The sequence below is a fragment of the Sorex araneus genome, chromosome 2 (assembly GCF_027595985.1).
Source record: "Sorex araneus isolate mSorAra2 chromosome 2, mSorAra2.pri, whole genome shotgun sequence".
NCBI lineage: Eukaryota > Metazoa > Chordata > Mammalia > Eulipotyphla > Soricidae > Sorex > Sorex araneus.
The window spans coordinates 354,418,742-354,439,582 of NC_073303.1; the positions used below are offsets into that span (position 1 = coordinate 354,418,742).

General features: G+C 46.9%; 1 protein-coding gene across 1 annotated transcript in view; it reads left to right on the forward strand.

Annotated features, from left to right (window-relative positions):
- SETBP1 (SET binding protein 1) overlaps nucleotides 1–20,841 on the forward strand; it is a 372,368-nt gene that overhangs the window by 173,285 nt on the left and 178,242 nt on the right. Inside the window, exon 3 of the mRNA XM_055125505.1 lies at nucleotides 19,630–19,683. Coding sequence (XP_054981480.1) covers nucleotides 19,630–19,683 — 54 coding nt within the window. The remainder of the gene's footprint in view (nucleotides 1–19,629; nucleotides 19,684–20,841) is intronic.

Genomic DNA, 20,841 nt, shown 5'->3' on the forward strand with positions numbered 1-20,841 from the left:
TTTGAGCGTTGTCATTAGGAAGCCCTCTGATTATTCTGGCAGCTCTGGCTCCTAACTCCCCGCGGACAGAAAGAGGCATGAAGAGAATTACATTTCTCCAAAGATGGGGCCAAAGGTCATTCTGTGCATTGGACAGCTGGCTCCGGTCATATTGAAGAGCTACAGCCTCAAGTGTTGCTAACAGAATAGCGGACGGGCCTGCTGTCAGCTTCTTTACGCTCACTGTCTATTACAAATTAAGCGGGAATTGTGGATTCTCAGCAAAGAGACCCTCCACCTGCGCTCCCTCCATCTCCTGCGTGCATTGCAGGTCTTGGGACACCGCTGCTTCCAAAGCCACATGGTATATACCCAGAACGAAAACCTGGGTCGGAACCACCTTGTGTAATGAGCAGATTGGCAGGGAGGCCCGTGTCCCCCCGTTGGCAACCTATTAGTAAAATTCCGCTGGGCATTTTAATAGAGCATAGCCTTGTCAGTGCCTGAAATACAGACCCCCCAGGCCCTCACTTCCCAGCCACGGTTTATTCTTAGTTACCACAGTGCAAGAAAAATGGCCCCAAATGAGTCAAACTTGGGTGTTCAGTATAGAATTATCACTAATGGGATGGTGAGCAAATGCTTTGCTTATTTGAACTGTAGTTCTCTAATCTGTTTAAAAAAAAAAAAAGATTTGAGTGGAAGAGGCACTGCTGTTTCTTTCAGAGATCTGAGGCAGGTGTGGTGGTCTATCTGTTTGGCAAAGTGCTGAAGTGTGGGTGTGTAAGGAGAGGAGGAGGAGGAGGAGGGCAGAGAGACCAGGCAGGGGTTAAGTCATTTGCCCTGGTTGTGACTGATCCCACTTCGATCCCTGGCACTACAGATGGTGTCACCTTCCCTGAGCACCACTGGCAATGTCTCTGAGCACTGCAGGTGTGGTCCAAAACCAAAGGCAGTGGGGTGGTGGTGGTGCCCCACTGTGCTCAGGCTACATTGCATTAGTCTCCTTGTCTGCAAAGTGGGAGGAGAACGGAAGAAGGGGTGTGAGCCCACGGACTGCAGCATTAGGGAGAGGGGCATTCAGAGAAGAGTTCAAGTTCTCTCTGGCCTTGGGGCGGGAGTGATAGCACAGCAGGTAGGGTGTTTTCCTTGCACGCGGCCAACCCGGGTTCGAATCCCAGCATCCCATATGGTCCCCTGAGCACTGCCAGGAGTAATTCCTGAGTGAAGAGCCAGGAGTAACCCCTGTGCATTGCTGGGTGTGACCCAAAAAGCAAAAAAAAAAAAAAAAAATTAAGTTCTCTCTGGCCTTGAGATTCTTTATCTCCACAACAGCAGAGCTGATGTTCACTCAGAATGTGTTGTGAGGAATAAGTGAGATTTGTACGCAGCACCAGCTCATTGGAGAGCTAGTAGTTAAGGCTAGTTCTGATTATCCATAACCTATTCCATTCTGACCTTTGGAGTCATTGATTAACTTCTCACTGGACTCAGAAGGGAGCAGGAAAAAGATTCCTCTCTTCATTGGATTCTTTAGTAGATGTCTTTAAGTTGTCCCCAGACCTTTCCATTTGGCCAAATTTGACCATTCTTGATATAAAAGGCCCCCCCTCCCTGACAAATAGATCTGAAAGTTTCTGTTATACCTTAAATCAGTGGCGAAAATTATAACTTGAACTTAGGATAGATATATCAAGAAATTTGCATCTTGTAAGATAAAGATGAAGCAATCCATCTTCCCAAATTATTCTCCATGTGGGGAGATTAGAATTTGCTCCCACTCATCCCTCTAGTGTTACCATTCACCCAGGTTCTGTGGATAAGCCATTAATCAGTCCCAGGTGGCATCTCGAATTTTCCTGGGCTGGGGGTGGAGGGGGACTTGAAGTGAAAGAACCCAGTTTCTTTACTATCGAAAACCCTTTTTTTCCTCCATGGACTCCCCCCTCTGCTTTCACCCCTTGAGCCCTGATTGGAAATTGGGATAGAAATGGATTCCCTGCAGAAGTTCCCCTGACCCTGTCAAAAAAGAAAGAGAAATTACAAAACAGCTCATGCCAAACTCAGAGCTTTCTAAATGCGGAGGATTGAGGCTAGAGGCCCACACCCAGCAGTGCCCAGGGCTCGCTTTTGGCTCTGTGCTCAGGGCTCTCTCCTGGTGGTACTCAGGGAGCTTATAGTGCTGAGCTATGGAGCTCAGTAGTGCGGGGCTGAGGGGTGGGATTGAACCTGGCTTGGCCCTGTGCGAGACTGGTGCCCTACCCATGATACTACCTCCCAGCCCCACATTCCAGTTCTCGCGGTAGACCAGTTCTGTATCCGACAGATCCGAAGACTGTTCCTGGCCCTGGAGACAGAGGCAATGCTGTGAAAGCCCAGTTCTGCCCTCCCGGAATTCCTGGGCTACTGTCAGGGCCAGGAGTTAGTTCAACCCCAGAGCAGGGGTGGAGGCAGGTCCTGCAGGGCCCCCCACACCACCTGCCCTGGATGAGCTGGCATGACAGAGAGACAGGAGCGCCCCTCCTCACCCCCATCCATCATGTCATCTTCCCTGAGGCAAAGGGATTCTTTTAGCTCTCTCGTTTTTTTAATTGATTGTGGTTCTGTGATTGACCATACTGCTAATGAGGGTTTCCTGTGCCCATAACTCTAACATTGCGCCCCTTGCCACTGTACCCACCTTCCTCCCCCAAGTACCCCCAAACCACTCCCTCAAACAAAGGAATTCTCCTTGGGCGGCAGGAGGACAGTGCCTGCTAGGTATCAGGTGAAAGGCACACGCTAGAGAAAAGTTTGCAGGGAAGAGAGATCCAGAAGATCTCCAGAGTTTCCTTCATCTGAATTTGGTGCTTCTAGGGTGTGTGGGCTGTCCTGAAGATTGGGGGACCATAAGGTGCCTGGAATGGAACTAGGGTCAATGTGCAAGACAGAAACATCCCTTAGCCCTGTAACTGCCGGCCTTTCATTTGGATTTGAGTGATGCTCTACCCTGCTAGAGCTTGGGAAAGCAGGCTATTTTGCTCAGGTGGCACTTAGAAATAAAGGATGTGGCCCAGGCAGGGATTTTGCTGTGTTTGGGGAGAGGTGGCTGAGAACGTCCCTGGAGCTGATGCATGGGAAGGAAAAGATAAAGTATGAAAGACTCAGAGCATCCTGATTCCCGCATTTCTGTGGCCAGAACTACCTTTTTCTCTCAGCACCAACTCCTAAAGCTCCTTACCCATCTGTACCCTGGGGGGCAGCCTCCTTTGCCCCTTTTCTCTTCTCTCTTCCTGTCTCCTTTCTCATTCCTTCCCATGTGTGTGTATAATGTGTGTTATCCTGCCAGGTCTTGGTTTCTTCTAGAAAGTGAGGCCCTTACCAAATGCCGCAGGTATGGGGTTGCCATTGAAGGAGCCCCAGCCTTCTCCTCGCTCCACCTCTTGCCCCAGGTCTCTAAGCTGGGAGGCTAGCCTCGGCCATGGGCACCCCAGAGGCCCCCAGCAGGCATGGCTGTGCTTGCTGCTCCCCATTCTTCTGCGCAGAGAATCACTCTCTTTGGCTCTGCCAGGGCCTGCCTGTCCCTTGCCCCAGGCTCATGCCCCTTCCAGACCCTTCCAGGTGTGGCTCTGGGAAGCAGACAGGATCTGGGGGCTTTGATCACACACACAATAACCTCAACATGGAGGCGTCCATGCTAATTGCTTTTGATAACGAATGGATTAAACGGGACAGCAGCTGCCCGGGGCTGCTTTGATTCAGGCCTGCTCCTTAATGAGATGCACAGATAGACACAGGCTGGGAGGCCGTGGTCATCGCTTTGCCCACCCCCACCGGCCTCCCGAGGCACTCCGGCAGTGTTCACAGACCCAGGGGACATTGAGGCAGCGTGTGCAGCTGGCCTTGGCCATGCCCCAAGCCTCCTTGGAAAGAACCCCCAATCCCAGTCTGTGTGTTGTGTGCTTTGCCCTCCCGTGGTAGCCTCTTCCCTCCCTATGCCACTAGGCAAGGAGTTGCACGGTGGGTGAAATAGTGAAAAAGCATCTATGCTTCTGAGCTGATCCCCCGAGTCCAGCTCTGGAGCAACAGGATCCCCAGTCTCCAGTGCCCTGGGTTTGTTAGCAACTGCACTAAGGTAATAGCCTTCATTTGCATAACACTCATGAAGGACATTCATGTTTGAAGGATATTTCACTCCCCCCTTGATTTTCTCCCAGATTTCTCCCAAGTGTGAACTGGCCGAGCTTTTGATGCTTTCCTTCATAAATGAGAAAGGGGAACTTCAGATGGGTTAGTGAGAAGGGCTTCACCAGGTGTCTTTGTGCACCTGTTGGAGATCATGGAGCCCAGTTCATGCTGTCCTTTGGCCATGCTCTCATCTATTATCTCCACCCCCCCCACCCCGTTGGAGAATGTCCTGAGATATCTGCTTTCTGATGACGGCCTCATGAAGGCAGGCGCTTGTGTGTCTATTTTTACATACAGATTGAACCATTCTGGGGTTGGTGGGATGGGAGCAGCTGCCTTGGCTAAATACAGGACTCGAGAGGAGAGAATGAAGATAAGAAGGAATCAGCACCAAAGCCAGGATTTCACTAATGCTTTTGACCTTGGGACATTTAATGTTTGGCCAAAGGAGTGCAAAGAGCACTGGGGAATCCCAGTTCAAAGAAAAGCTCCCGTGGAAAAGGCTGGATTTGCAGCCACCGTGTCCTAAACCTAGCAAGGCAGGTAAATTATCTGCTCTGTTGAGTTAGTTCCTCAAAACCTAGGCACAGCAATGCTGTAACCAGCATCCCTACCTCCACATGGCCTGTCACCCCTTGCTTAAAAGGACTTCAGAGAATTATTGGACAGGGAAGGGGGAAGGGGGCGGGAACTTAACACCAAGCATCCCCTCTGTTAATGAGGTTCAGAGCACTCCCCACCATCCTTTTAAACTGGTCCTAGTTAAAATCTCTGCATTCCTGAGAGGTCCAAGGAAGAGAAAGGCATCCTACATTTTTGGAGCATTGAATATATATGTATATATATTCATATATATTGAATATATTCATATATATTCAAAACCCATATATATATATATGGTTCATATAGATATGCATTTCACTGTCCAAATCACATCTCTTTTGTGAATAAGGGAATGGAGTTTTGAAGTTAAGCTGCTAGGAAGACTTCATAGCTGAACTTGATTCTGGTTGACTAATAAGCATGTATAACATTGCTGAGCACATTTTCTCCTACACTTCACAGGTGAATAAATAGAACTCCAGAGTGTCTGGAACAAGACTGTAGTGCTAGGTAATGAGAGAGCTTTGATTGAAATTCAAGAGTCCTAATCTAGCATTAATGAAGCATTCTTTTCACATTGCCATTCATAAGGGGCCTTTCCCTCACAAATACAAGTCGTAGGTTCTCGAATAACATCATTTTGCTCAAAGTCATTTCATTATACCCAAGGTGGATTCAACCAAATCCCAGACAGGGCTGAAGGAAATGATACTTGAGGACCTACTTTTGTTACATGTTGTTTCTTTTAAAGCTGTAGTACTGTAGGGTAGGGATGTGGCTCAGTGGTAGAACACTGGCCTTATATGTGGGAGGCCCTGGCTTTGATTCACAGCACTATAAAAACAATGAACCAGAATCTAAAAACTTCACAACCGAGTAAGGACGTATTATAATTTTCCTGCTTGAGCCTTATGTGGCTTCTAAGACAATTGAAAAACAAAACAAAACTTCTTTCCCACTGTTTCGGATGTTAAGAAGCTTAGGCTCAGCTGTTTTACTGACTTGTCTTGGGACTCCTCTCCTTGTCCATCAATACACGTCTTCCCACTCTGGAAGAGTCTAGGGTACTAGGCTAGGGAAGTCACCCAGATGTTTTTCGACAAGGGCACTAATATCATGTGCAGAACCTAATTATCCCGAAGAGCAAACTCCCTCCCCGTGTACTGCAGACAGGCGTGTTTTCCACGGAGGCGCTCACTCCTGTGTTGCTGACCCATTCCTGCACACTCTATGTCCTCTTCTTTTTAACAAATAGTAGTTCTGTTCTTCTCGTTTCTCTGGCCAAAAATCTTGGCCTTGTTCTTTGCCACAGCTGGCCTCCCAGACCCCTGTGTTCTTTTCTCATGCCATAGCAAGTACCATGGGTTGTTCTCCACCTTGGAGCTAGAGGGAAGCTTTTACAGTGCACCTCAAATCGTGCTCTGTGTCTGTTCCTCTTCAGTCTCCTCAGTGACCATTTCCTTCAGAACAATGTCCTATTACCTAAATCTCCAGACTAATATCTATAATCTCATGTAACGAGGCCCAAGTCTGTTCTCATTTTTGAGCACAGTTCCCACCACCACCCCCTTCCCTTGCTCATCTCTTCTTGCTGTACTGTGTCCTTGGTAGCCCATCAGCACGGGAAAGCGCACACCCTTGCGGGAAGCTTGTGCATGAAGTTCCCTGTATTGGGCTGTCTCTTCTTCCAGGTCCCAGGCTGCTTCTCCACTCCCTTACTTCATTTGTCTCCCTTATTAGACAGACCCTCCCTGGCTTGCTTGTTTAAAGATGCACATCTTTCTTCTGCTTCAGTTTTTTAAATATTTTATTATATTTCCATGTGGCTGCTACTATGATGCTATTATTTTACATTGTTAGCTGTCTAATTGGGAGTAAGGGCTGCTTGTTTTGTTTCGTTGTTTTCCTATTATATCCCCAGTTTCTGGAAAAAATAAATATTTATTGGATGGATTTTGACATCCCCCACCGTCACAGTGGTTTGCCCGAGGCCCGGTTCGCCTCATGCCCTGGGTTGTGGAGAGGGCAGGTTATTCTGGGAGCTGGCTAGGATGCCCCATTGCGTACAAGTCACTGGGCTGAGAGACAGTCAAACTTGTAGGCATCTTTGAGCAGATAGTCTCAAAGACTCTTAAGCAGTGGGCTTGGTGGTGAAGGTCCCCAGGGCACAATTATCCCCAACTCTCTAATCAGGATCTTCTGGTTGTTAGTGGAAATGCTGGGAATATTTACACCATGAAAATTGGCACACACCTTACATGTGGTCTGCTCCCTTCCGCATGGCCCCCTGCCTGAGAGTCTGTGGTTGAAGGTTTGCCAACATAGTACAGACTCGTCACAGTGACTTTTTCCACTGGCACACTGCACTCACTTCAGAGAGCCACATACTGACGGAGGATTTTTATAAGCTCTGACACTGGTGTTCCCATCTAAGGAAAGAACAGGAAAGAACGGCTGGAAGCCTTTGGGATCCTCTTCCTGGGCTGGTGTGGATTGTGATAGTGTTATCAGATCTGCAGGAGGATCAGGCATGCGTGTCCTTGGAAAAGGAGCAGGGCGGATGAGTTTGAAATCCTCTAGGTTTGGTGTGTGGCTCTCCATTAGATGGGAAGCCTAGAGGGGGTTTGCTCTATCTTTCTTATCTGTAAGATGGGGTTCAATGGTCTGTTTAACAAGATCAGGCAAGTAACAAAGGCCAGTTAGTTCCAGCTCTCAGATCTTGGGGGACTGTGGGGAGCTACTTTTAGTGAGGCATATTCCAGCTATTGAATAAAGTTTGAATCTGCTAAGGACTCGTACTGTGGGCACTAAAAATTGCAGGTGCCATTTCTCCAGACGTGTTCAAGTCGGGTGTCCGTCTGTGGGTGAAGTTGAGAAAGGGAGTCCCCGCACTGGAGGAAGACCGATCCGGTTCACCACCCCTGTGTGACCTTTTCCACACTAAGATTTCTAAAGCCAGAAACATGTCCCTGGGCAAGTCACAGACTGAATTTCTTTTGCCTCATTTCCTCCATCTGTCAAACAAGCAGGATCATTTCTGCCCCTTCCCGGTTCTCATTATTGTTAGCATGATTAAGTGCGATCACTTGAAGTATCTCAGATCTAGGGAGTAAAGACATTTTATCAGCCATACTTAATTTTGTTATAAGGACACTCATTTTTTTTTTTCCTCCTCTTGAAGTAAGGCAATGCACTGGCTCTGAAAAACACTGCCCTTTTGTATCCAATTGATTCAAGGAAGTAAATAACTTAAAGAACGCCCTATTGTCAAATTCCCTTGATTTTTGTATGGCGGAAAGAAACTCTTGTGTTAGATTTGGGCTGCTCCTAGTGTGCTATGGAGTTCAGGGGTGGAGAGATTGGGCCAGGGCCAGCTCGGATGACCCTCATGAGCCTTCTTTCTTTAGAAGTGGAAAGGGTAGGCAACTGAGCAGGGCTCAGCATGACTTCCCTGCCTTCTTGTCACTCTTCCAGCCCGTAAGTAGGCTTACTTCTTAGGGTTCCTCCTGAGAAAGGGCATGGTGCCCTCAAAATGTGGAGTCTGTGTCTCCTCAGTTCTTGGCTATAGTTCCTTTGATCTAAAATTTCTTTAATCAGAGGGCAAAGGACACCATCTTTCCTGGTTAGAAATGAAGCATGGGGCATGGATTAGGCTCTGTTTAACTGTAGATCTGATAACTCTGCCATATCCACACCAGCACTGGTTGACTATCCCCAAAGCTTTCAACCCTTCCTTCCTTAGAGCTGCATCCCAGTGTCAGAGTTTACACAAGTCTTCCTCAGAATATGACTGCTGTGAGAACATCATGCCAATGGGGAATGTCACTGTAACGAAGCTGTATCTTTACTCTTTATTCATAGATATTTGGAGGTAAGATCATATTTGGATGCATCTGAAGTAGGTTTGATCCCCAATACCATGTATGTTTTCCCAAGAACTGTCAGCAGTCACTTCCTGAGCACAGAGCCTGAAATCATTCCTGAGCACTGAAGGATGCAGTCTAAATCTAACCCCCATCACCCCCCCCTCCAAACCCAAAGAAGTGAAACACTAGGCTAGAGTGATGGTCCATAGAACTGGACTGCTGCATGTTGTGCATGTGGGAACCTTGGGTTGGGTCCCCCAAGCATTTTTATGTGCATCCTGCCCCAAACAAACAGCAAGAAGTGGAGCACAGTAACTAGCTATTCTCATAGTACTTGACACAGTGATTATAGCTGGAGGCAATGGTAGCAGATACTTTCCAAAAATCAGGCTTAAAATAGGAAGGGCGGTGGAAGAGAATGAGTTGTCTCGCTCTGTAAAAGGACCATGAGATAGGGACAACCCAGCATGGATCCTCCTACACTTAAGCTGAAACAGCAGTCTTCACTCCTGCCCCAGGCCCTTTCTGTCCTTCCCGTCCTCCCACCTCACTATATATGCAAGCATCTAGCACCCACAAGGCCCTTTCCCAATAGACAGTGCGTGTGAACTCTGATCATGCCTGGGCTGAGTGGCAGAACCTATCACCTTTCCCAGAGACACAGACTGGCTCATCAGGAGGTGATCTTGCAAATCCCTCCTGTCTGAGGGGGGAGTCCTGCAAGCCAGGCAGGGATTGGACACACCAAGGCCACACCCCTAGAGAATTGCCCAGCGTGGATGCAGGAGTGAGCCCGGCCAGTGTCCATGGTAGGTTCTCTATTTCAGTTGCCTGTTTTGAAAAATAAATTATGTGGTGTGTGGTGTGGGTGGTGGTGGTGGTGGTGGTGATGGTAGTGGGGTGTGTGTGTGGGTGTGGGTGTGGGCGTGGGTGTGGGTGTGGGTGTGGGTGGTGGGGAGCCTTACACCTAGCCTTTGCTCAGAGAGCCCTCTGGGTCCTTTATCTGGTGCTGCAGATTGCACTTGGGTTGGCCACGTGCAAGACAAGCTCTGTATGTGTATCTCTGTGTCTCTGCAGCCTCATTTGGGCTTTAAACAAAGGGCTTGAGCATGTGGTTGCCAAAGGGTCTCAGTCAGAGCTAGCAGCTCCCTTCCATCCTGCTGATGTAGCATCTGTGTATTACATTCCCTTGGCTCAGTCTCAGTGGGCATGTATGGAGAGAGAGAGAGTCCCAGTGGAACCAGCCAGAAATGCAGGTTTGTCTAAATATGGCTGGACTGTGAGTCTAGCATATACGTGGTATCAGAGAGAGCCATGAGAGAATATGTTCTTTGAGGAAAAGATATGGGGAGCTAGAACCCCTTTTAATGAGAAGGATACCTTCATTCCCAGGTGAGGGGGAATGATTATTTTGATCCAGAATCAAAACACAGAGATCACTTTCAGGATCCTGCCACTGCAGTGGGACTTAACATGAGCCTCAATCATGTACATACACATTCTAGACAAGAAGAGTTGCTGCTGAATCAGCTCTTGGTCAAGGACAGATTTTTCACACGTTGAGTATATTCCAGAACGATATTCCCAATGAGTATATTCCGGAGAGTCATACCTCCTTAAGAGTTGTTATCGGGAGTCTTGTCCTGTTTTCTGAGGGCAGTTTTTTTTAATACTCATATACAGAGAAGCATATTTAAACACTGGGGTACACCCTCTACACAACCAGTTGCATCGCTCTTTTCAAAACTCCTCTCTGGAGAGGGGTAAGACCTAGTAAGCTCTCAGCCTGGAGCCACTGCTTAGGAGCACTAATGTAAGAGCAAGGCTTTTGGTGGAAGAGATTTGCCCACTGGTTGTGGACACAGTTTCCAACAGTTGAGTATCTTTTTGTATTTCAACCAAGAGCCAAGCATATGAAACAAGCACTCTCATTAAAAATAAAATAGAAAAAAGCTTGACCTTATTTCATTAAATAGCACATTATCTCTCTGATGAAAATCACAAGAAGAAGTATTTGGATGACCTTTTAAAAGAATTTTTGGTTGTGTGAAAGTTGATTTTTGCCAATGGCCAGGAGAACTAGGGTTTCACTTCTCTCTCAGGGAGATCCTCTTCTGCCTTCCGTGAAGATCCGCTGTCTCGTTTGCGTCTTCCCTACTTCTGTAGGTGCTGCACTAATCCTTTCTGCCTGCACTTCTACTTTTCTGGGTTGGATTTGGACATGATGTAATAGATCTCACGCCTCTAGTAGCAGAGGATTTTTTTATTTTGGCATTGTGATCCCCCCATTCTCTATATTATTGATTATTCAGTTATATGATCATATTATTCTGCCTTAAGATGCAACTATTCCTTTCCTCCTATATACGTATACATATCTTAACTCAAATTTCTCAAAGACTTATCAATTTTTATTGGAGTGAAGTTACACATGATGGCATTTAGATCAAAACCCAGTATTTAGCCTGGTGTTGTAGAGCTGGAGGAGTGAAGAGTGAACATAGGCTGTGGGCTTTGGGTTTCAGACAGGATTGCCAGCTTCTCTGGATATGTCCGCTCCTAGCCTGTGACTTTGAGGAAGTTTTTTCATGGCTGCTGAGTTTCTCCTTTCTCAACTGGAGGATGGGGTAATTAGAATACCACCTCTTGAGGTCCTAGAGAGTACTGTATGATCAGGAGCTGATCCCAAATGGTTGATGGGGATTTCCAGCATCTGTGATGGTGTCTGGAGCTTGGTTTCTGTCCTGAGGGGAGGCAAGAAGGAAGAAGGGAAGGGAGACAGGAAGCACAAAGGGAGCAACATGTTGTTCACTTGGTTATGGAGAAAAGATAGGCTTGATGAATAACCATGTTTCTAGCTATGTACAATGTAGATTCAAATTCTTGGTCAACCAGGATTCAGGAATCAAGGTCCTTTGAAAGAAGTCAACTTGATTTCAGAGAAATAGGGATGGAAGGTCAAGATGGGACATTGCCTTAGATACCTGTGCTCAGGCAGCTGGGGGTAGATGGAAAATCTGGCTCCCACAAGTCTGGTGAGCAGCCTGGGGACATAGCTAGTCATAGTACCAGTGACCATGGGTTCCTGACTCTTTCGTAGAGTAAGGAAGGAGCAAGTGCCTTTTCTTTAAGGATTCCTAAGGGTTCATGAGAGCCTTCAGAAGAGGGCAGACTTGGAGCTATGTTCACATTTCAGGTCAGCTTCTTTGTATCCCCGTAACTCTAGCCTCAGTTTGCTCAACTAGAAATGGGTGAAAATAATATCTTCTGCACCGGGAGTCTGAAGATTAAGACGGGTTACCATGCTAAAATGACTGCTTGGTACAATAACAGACAAAAATACATCCTGAAAAATCAATTCTTTTTCTTACTGTAGTTGCCAACAGTCTGGGGCAGCTTTCAGGAGGAAATCCTCCCTTTCACCCGAGGCTCATCAGTGCTGTGGCTGCCTGTAGTCACACAGTTCAGCTATCGCTGGGTGCAGCTTGCCTTCTCCTTTTAGATATTCACCTGTAATTGTGATTAATTGCTCCAGATTTGGCCTGAGGGACTTAGATTCTCAGCCAAATTGGCCACAGAGAGCCAAGGAGCAGAGCTTTTGACTCCAGTGCTCAGAATCTCTCTGAAGCAAGCACCTTCTGACTTTTCCCTTCTCTGCCGCTAAGTGAGCCTTGGGGTGTAAATCAATTTCCTGGGTTTCGCAGGGGGGATGCATTAGAAAGCTTTAATATGAGTCTCGGAGCCAAGCGAGCAGATCATATGGTCAGTGTTAAGCAGAAATGCAGGATAATGATGAGAAGAGAGACCAGGGTAGATCTCCCCCAGTCCCAGCACCCAGCTTTGCTTGGCATATGTTCAATGAAGGGAACCTCCTTCATTGGCCTTTCACGGACTTTGGAAACAGCCCACAGAGGCTTGCAATGCGATTTCTTAATTCTGTTCCAAAGAAGGGACCCACAGCCCAGACTGTGCTTCTGAGAAGCCGCCTATCTTTAGCTCTCTCCTTCCCTGGTAAATTAGTTATGCTTCCTTAAGCATGTAGCTTGCTCAGGTTCAGATGAAGAGAGCAGACATCACCGCCCGCAGACAGTGGTAAAGAAAGAGAAAGTATTTTCTCAATGACTGACCCAGGTTAGTTGAAAGTGCTGTATTTCTGCAATGAGGTCTCATCGTGTGTCTATTCTGCTTCAGTAGCATGGTCGCTGGAGTGTTCTTCCAGAGATGAGCCTGTTAATTCCCCTTCTCTGGGCCTATTCTGCTAGGACAGCAAAGACCTTGCTCACTTAGAGATGATATGAGTTTTCAAACTTTTCTTTTTAATAAAGATTTAAATTATATGGATCTTCTACGGAAGTCCAGTATAAAATAGTAATAAAAGTTGTGCCATTCTGGATAAAGTGGGATTGGGGCTGAAGCTCTCCACCTCCATGACTCTCACCCACCTCCCAATCCCCAGGATCTACCAGGGAACCCAGAACTCCTTAGGGTGCAGCTTGAAAACCTCTGTTCTATAAGATTTTTATGTACTGTTCATTCTGAAGGAGCGTAAGTATCCAAGAGATTCTGATAGGATCCCATGCCCATTTCCACGAGTCAGAGGTTCCTAGACTGTTAGGATAAGAGAAAGCATGAGGCTATGAAACTGGGCTCCACTGCCACCATACCTCCTATTAAGTGTGTCATTTCTGGAAAGACTTAACCCTCTTGAACTTCTTTCAACCAAAATATTTAACAAATATGGATATGGTTAATCATGCCAACAATTTTTGCCTGGTTTTCCTGTCCACCAATACCACACACAAAGTCCTGGTGAATCCAGTCTTTGTTTGTTTGTTTTTCTTAAGGGCTATGCATTTAAAAGGAATCCTGAATGTTCGTAAAAGGTGTGAAGCATTTCTGTAGGTTCAGCAGATTGAAAGAACTGAATCAAGTAGTGTCTCCGGGAGTTCTAGATGAGCATCTTCTTTCACTTGGTCATTGTAGTTACAACTTTAATCTTCGAGAAGCAAGAGCAGGGACTTTCCTACCCCAAACTGACATAGCTGTCACTTGGACAGCAGATATAGGGTTATAGAATAGGGGTCTGTGCACAAGGCTTTGCATGAGATCTTACTCCCCCAAATCATATGAAAGCTCTTTTTGGCCGCATATAGGTTATGCCTGTATAGATCTTCACATATAAATATTGTTTAAAAGCAGTCATTGAGGCTAGAGAAATCATACTTGCCTTGTATGTAGCTGACATGGTTTTGGTCCCTGGAACATCATATGATCTACTGAGCTCTGCCAGCACTGATCTCTGAGCAGAGAGTCAAGAGTTACATCAGGTTTGCTTGGAGTAGTATTCAGTTATTAGTAGTCACCTTTGTTACTCTTTGGAAAAGGAGACTAAAGTTAAGACTAGAGGTGTCTGTGGTTTCAGGTTTAACCTTTAAATATCCATGAAGTTGAGAGGATTTGGTGAAAGAATACTCAGTTTAGCCTGTCCAACTGCTTCATATGTTACTTGTATCAGACTAGCGAAGAGCTTACAGCTTCATCTTGCCAGCCCCTGTCCACATCCCTTGGCAGAATAACTAGTGCCTTCTGAACTAGTAAGGCAGGTTACAGGCCAGGAAGTTTACCTGTAGCTCATCAGTGGATGTGACTGCAGCCCCTCCAAGATGATGAACCATGTGTCTGTCCATATGGCCATCTGTCTACAATCTTATTTGCACATCACTGATGAAACACAGTATATTTCTCATTTTCCTCATTTTCCTTCCTTTATCCTGCTTCAGAATGCTTCTAGGCAGCCATAGGCCAGTGGTTTTCAAAATTTTGACACCTGCATGCTAGCACCTTGGCCAGTGGTTGAAACCACTGGTCAAGAAAGACAACCCGTTAGTGGTGTGTTTTGAGGAGTTTCCAGATCAGATGATAGCATGTTTTATCTCCTTTTAACCCTCAGATAAAAGGGACACCCTGGGGAACTCAAGGTGTGGGAACAAACAATTCAGAACTCATGTTATAGGTGATCCAATGAGATCTGAACAGGTGAAGTGAGCCCAGATTCTAGCCCTCAACAGGAGTTGAGGCAGAACTCGAGTTGGGACTCATGTTTTCTCCCTCTGAGGTTAGCCAATGCCCTTTCCCACACAGTTTCCCATCCCTGTGAGGAGTAATCATCTGTTGTTTTCATTTCCACCTTCCCTTCTATGGTCCAGCCAGAGCAGTGGGTTCACTGTTGGTTCCAGAGACTTTCTTGATGAAAAGTCTTCCGGGAGCCATCTTTCCTGCCTTCAACCCCGACTTACCCACAGTTCATCCCTCCCTGTCCCCAGGTGCCAGGGCATCTTCCACTCCCCTTGGGTTCCATCAGTGTGGTTACATTTGCTCTGCAGTACTTCCTCTGCCTGTGTGTCAGAGAGTGACAAGCTCATTTTTTGTTGACAGGCCCTGTCATGATGAGAATATCTTTCAGCGTTTTTTTGTGGGTTGAGATGGACATCAGGCTTCATCCTCTAGGCAGAGTAGCACACAGGTGACTTCAAAACATCAACAGAGAAAAAAAGATCCGTGTCCTATGACATGAGAAGGGAAAGGAAAACAGAAAGTAAACCAAAAATAATAATAATAATAAAAGGGAGCTGCTGTAGAAGGCATAGTTATGAAAAGATGGCATCTTTCAGGGCAACATGATAAGCAGTCATGTACTTTCCTAAAGCCCATACTTTCCCTTCTTGGTCTCCCTCCCTGTGCTTGCACTCATCTGGCCATTTCTTCTTCCCCTCCTACCTCCCCATAACCTCAGCACCACTGCCCTTATGAAGTGACGAGGCAGAGGCATGGGAAGAAGAAAGGTTCCCGAGGACTCCATGAGTGTGACCACACACATGAGACGGAGGTCCTTCCGGCCAGATGTCAGGGGTGACTTCCCTACCCCTCCCCTGCTTCTCTCACCCTCTCCCCAGACATATGTGTCCTGGGTCAGCCTGGGGTATTGGTAGGGAGACAGGAGGTCCCACTGCCAGATGTTTGTGCTTTTTGGTAGGGGGCCACCCAGGACCGTGTCTCTGGAGCTGGCAGACCGAGGAAGGAAACTAGAGCCACCCCCACCTTTCTTTGGAGGGGAGCTTGGGAAACTGTTAGCAGGTGGGGAGGCAGCTGTTGCGGAGATACTGCTGAGCCCAAGACGATGACAGGAGGTGCCAGCTGCAGCCGGTAGCATCTTTGGTGGCAGAGACTGGGACTGTGCAGGGAGCAGGAGGTCTCAGTTTGGGAAGCTGAAGGTTTAGCTTCTTTCAATCCTCCCTGCTCCTCAACCCACCCTCAACTTGAACGAAACACCCCGCGGCCCAGAGAAGAATGAACTTGTGCCTTGAAGCAAGGGCGACTCCTCCAATATGGAAAGCAGGGCCATCTTCCTAATAGGATGGGGATGATTCCAGAGAGCTGCAAAACGTGTCAGGAATGAGAAGGGCCCGGGCCAGGGCCCAGGAGCATTGCCTGGCTTCTCCAGGGAGATTAAAGAATTTTCTCCTTCCTTTGCCTTTTAAATGTAATTCTGTCTGCCCTTCTCCCCCCCAACAGCCGCTCAGCCTTCTCCCTGGGAGTGGTGCAGACACTTGCCATCCTGGGAGAAGGCAGGATCCTTTTCATTAACTTCAGCTGATTGAAGTCCCCAGAGCCACCACGGCCGATTTCATTTTCCGCCCTCGCTGCCTCCCCGGACTGCACGCCTTCCCCACTCGGCCAGGCTGCTTGGGGCGCTGAATGGTTTCCTGAGGGGCCCAGAGGAGGAGAAGGGCTGAGCAGTGGGGAACGGATTGGAGAGGGTGTGGATCACTGCTTTGGGGAAAGGGAATGTGAAAGGGACATGTTCATTTTAGCTTTCCCCGGCCTCAGTCTCCCCTTAGTGCTGACCCTCTCTGTCCCACCTTCACAGGGTTTGTTGGGCTGACACTGTGGGGTCTTTTGCACAGGGCAGAAGAATGGGGCCAAGCCTGGGTCTGTTTGGAACTGTCCCTGACTTGACATCAGTTACCAGCTTCTGCAGAAGAACGTAGCCTGCCGTTCTTGAATGTTTACAGCAGACCACTTTCCAGATAAAAGTGTGTATGTGAAAGAGGGCCAGGCTGGATGGAGCTGTCCTTCTACATTGCCTGCCCTTGCTCCATTTCCCCCACAGAAACCATTCTTCATCCACTCTGGGACCTTTGATTATTCTCCTTCAGGTCCTGGCATGCCACTAGACAAATGTCTTTTCAAGGGTACGGATCTGGGTGGCCTGCAGTTTCAAGATATGGGAAGACTTCCTGTCCCGTGTTTCTATACTGTAACGATCCTCCAAACCCAATGCTGAAGGCTGTCCCTGCTTCTCTCCGGAGTGCAGAGTGGGCATTGGTTTGGGAGAGGATCAGCCTGGGGAATGCAGTGTGCCAGGAGCAGGGTTTAGCCCAAGAGCTCCAGCATTTGGGTGGAGAAGGTTGGAATCCAGAAAGAAGAGGCTCTTCCCTCCCTCTTCCATATGGAACTATTAAGGTAGTCGTGCCTCTGGTGGTTCTTCAAGTCAGACAAGGCCTCACATGCACATTAGAGTGGGAAGGGTATCATGCAGTATCTCCAAGATAAGAATATTCAGACTTCTACATGTTACGCGATCATTATCCCTGATACCACCGTCCTCCCACCCACCATCCGAGCAGCTAACCTACCTGAACAACACTGCACTCAACAAATATTTCTTGTCTCCTCCATGGGAAAAGAAAAAGAGAGATGCTCCAGTCTCCCATGCTGTTAGTTCTTGCCTTGTTCATCTTGCACCTTCGTCTCCTTCCCTCCAGCTGACCTGTGCCTCCTAGAGTGGGCTATAAAGCCCTGATCTCTGGTAAATCTGACTGTGTGTAGTTCCTGTTGTCAGAGTTGATGAATTTATTCCCCTGTTTGAGTGCCTGCTTCATGCAGGAAAGGCTCTAGACGCCAAGTGCCATTTCCTCTTGTTGATGTGAAGGGTGTCACGAGCTGCTTCAGGCTTCCTTTCTTTGGGATCAACAGTTTAGTCCTTGTGCTTATCTCCTCTCAGGTGACATTGTTTGCCTCTTTGCTCTGAATCATTTCACCATCAGGGATTTCTCGATGGACTATAAATCTTCTCCTTGCTTTGGGAAATGCAGAAGTTACATCAGACTATAGGCTATGGTCCGGCTGGACACTGTGTCTTTAGGTAAAGGGAAATGAAAAATATGTGACAGCACAAAACAGAATTTCAAATAAGAAAGTTGTCTGCATCCTGTTCCTATGTTAAGAGAAGAAAAAGAGATTCAACGGTTTCCATGGAGCAGGGGAATAGATCCTAACTTGGTAGTGGCACGGATGTAAGGCATGGTAAAGGACTGACAATGCCATCTCTCTCTGCAGCCAGGCAATGGATCTGGTCAGTTCCCTGTCCCCTGCCACTGAAGTGAGGGAAATAGGAGCTGTGTAAAGGTACTCTGATCACCCCAAGGCTGACTTTCAGTGGGGTTCCTCTGAATTAGCAGGAACTAGACAGTTCGGCCTCACTCTACCCCGTGAATGCTATCGAAAGGGTACTTTCAAGAGATTGGTAAATCCTTGTTCCTTGCATTTATTTGTCCATTGGCCCCTATCTGAAGGCCTCAGTGGCCAACTTCCCATTTTTGAGACTCACTTCAGAGTCCATGTTGCTCAGCAGCCCCAGCTGGACCATTCTACACTTAACACACCTGGACACCAACACTTCTTATCTTTAAGTGTATCATAAGTTCCATGAGGGCAGGTCATGCCATTTATCTTTACGTTGAGTCAAAAGGCAGTGGGTTGTTGCTTGGCTGCTGGGTTACAATGACAGGGATCCGTCTGCCTCTCTCCAGATGGTGTCACCTTCCCCAGATATCTTCCCCCAAGGGAAACTAGAGCCCAGGACCCTGTGCAGAGAAAGGGACAATTCTCATATCCACCAACTCCCTTCTGCTCAGTCCCAGCTTTGTTCCACCAACTGCCCATGTTATTTTTGGCCAAGTCTTGTAGTGAAGCTAAAAAGCCCAGTTGAGCTTTTCTGAAGACTGGAGACACCGGAGCCCAGCGTGACTGCCTCTTGAACCAAACAAAATATTGTTAGAGCAAACATGAAATCTTTCCTATTTTTTACCAACACGCTCCAGGCCTAACAAAGCTAGCAGTCACTCTCCTTGAATCAAAATAAGCATCAGCCCTTTCTCTCTTTCCCTCACACTTTCTTAGCTTTTTTGAACACCAGTAAAGTGTGGGATTATAGTATTCATCAATTATGTTGATGGATTTCTGAAAAGTCAGTCACGTTGAATGCTTTTTGAAAAGGATGTTAAAATATTTAAAATCTTTTCTTTACTCTTTAATATTCATGAAGTCCAGAGAATTGGAACTTCGGTAAACCTGAGTTACTACATAACATTGTGCATGATACAATATTGACTGTGAATGCCTAAATAGCATAAAAAATCAATGGCAACCTATAATAAAGGGAAATTGAGTCATGTGTAGCAAGGAAGACTTTTTTTTTTTACTGGTCTGAATGAAAGGAGTAGGAAAGGAGATTTTCCAGAGGAGATGAACCTTTGCCTATTTTTAAAAAAAAATTTAACCTACATCCCAGACTGCTATGATCATAAGAAAACTTTGAGGGACCCTAAGGAAGCGTGTCCATTGATAGATTCACACTTAATTGTACTTAGAACTTCAAGGAGTGTGTGTGAACTTGCAGAGTCTCTGATTCCCCAAAACAGACTTTTGAAAATCAATAGCCAATAGGAAGGACATAGGAAAGAATGGGCAGGAGTGGACAATGAAATCAGAAATGTGATGAACACGGAGGGACAAGAATTTGGAGCCCTGATCTCAAGCGTGACTTTGCTCCGTCCTGCTGCTTTCTCTCCGGGTCTAGGCTGGAGGAAGTCCACTGCTGATCAGTTGTCCTGGGGATACTGTAGACAAACTGAGAAGTGTCACTAAAGCAGTCTCCTTTGTTCTGTTCCAGCTCCTCACAGCCAGTGACCTTGCAGCAAGCGACCTCAAAGGATTTCAGCCACAGGTAAGTTCCACTGTTCGTTTTAAGGGAGTTCTGGAAAGTGAATGACTCATGGGCCAACACACTTGGCCTCAGGGCATAAGTGCCCACATTGCTTTGCCAGCTTCTTTGACAGTGACCTGGTAGCTTATCAGCTCCCACCATTTCCCCTCTCATCTCTGTGAACTGAATGGCGGGGGCGGGGGGTGGAGGTGGTGCTGCGGGAGGAATAATTGGACCAAAGTACTTGGAATACTGGGTAGTAGCTGCCTTGGCTTAGTAGTTGAAGTAAGGAGGTTGGGGGAAGAAATGGAGTTCACGACCGCCTTGATCTTCTAGAGAGTACAGGATGCTCACGTTTCCTTCACCTCGGTCATCGTGGTCTGGTGGCCAGACTCTCTCGGACTCTTGCAGCAACAGGTGACTGAGGTTTGCTGCTCTTAGTCAGAGAAGGGGACACTATTTTCGCAAGTCAGAGCAGTGGGGGTGTCACCCTGGACAGATCAGGAGATGGATTAGGCAGGGGTTCTTGGGGACCTCCCTGGCAACAGTGAAGATGGAAATATCTCTCTGTCACTGGAGAAAGACAGTATCTACACAGCAGAACACATAAGCACAAAGCACATATGCATGTGTATGCAGGAGACACTGGAGTGTTTCTGTTCCCTGTTGGTCCCAGGGCATGCATATGAAGATAGACCATGCACACAAGGGGGACAGACATATGCCATGGCTCATGGGAGAGAACTTTGGAGTGAAGGTGTGCACAAAACAGGAGTTTTTTGATAGCAAGAGGTGTGTTTGTTGGGCAGTGTTTTAGTTCTTTTTTATTTATTTATTTATTTTAAATTTTATAGTTGTTTCCCATTCAGAAGTTCATCATGCCTTTACTATATCTCTCTGGAGTACATCCTGTAAGTCCCCTTTACCGCTGGGTAACAGCAAACTAATTCCCCAATCACACAGAAAACTAAGGAAAAGAAAAAAAAGAGTACCAGGTGAGACACTTGGAGACATGAGTGAACAGAATTAATTGTGTACAACCCCCTTAGTGAACATCACAGTGAAATATGTATATCAGTTTGGGGTGTCTGCAGGTCCTTGTGTTGAGGCTACAGTGAGATTTGGGAAATAAAGTACGGTAAGACTTTGACAGCTCTGGAAAACTGAAAATTAATTAAA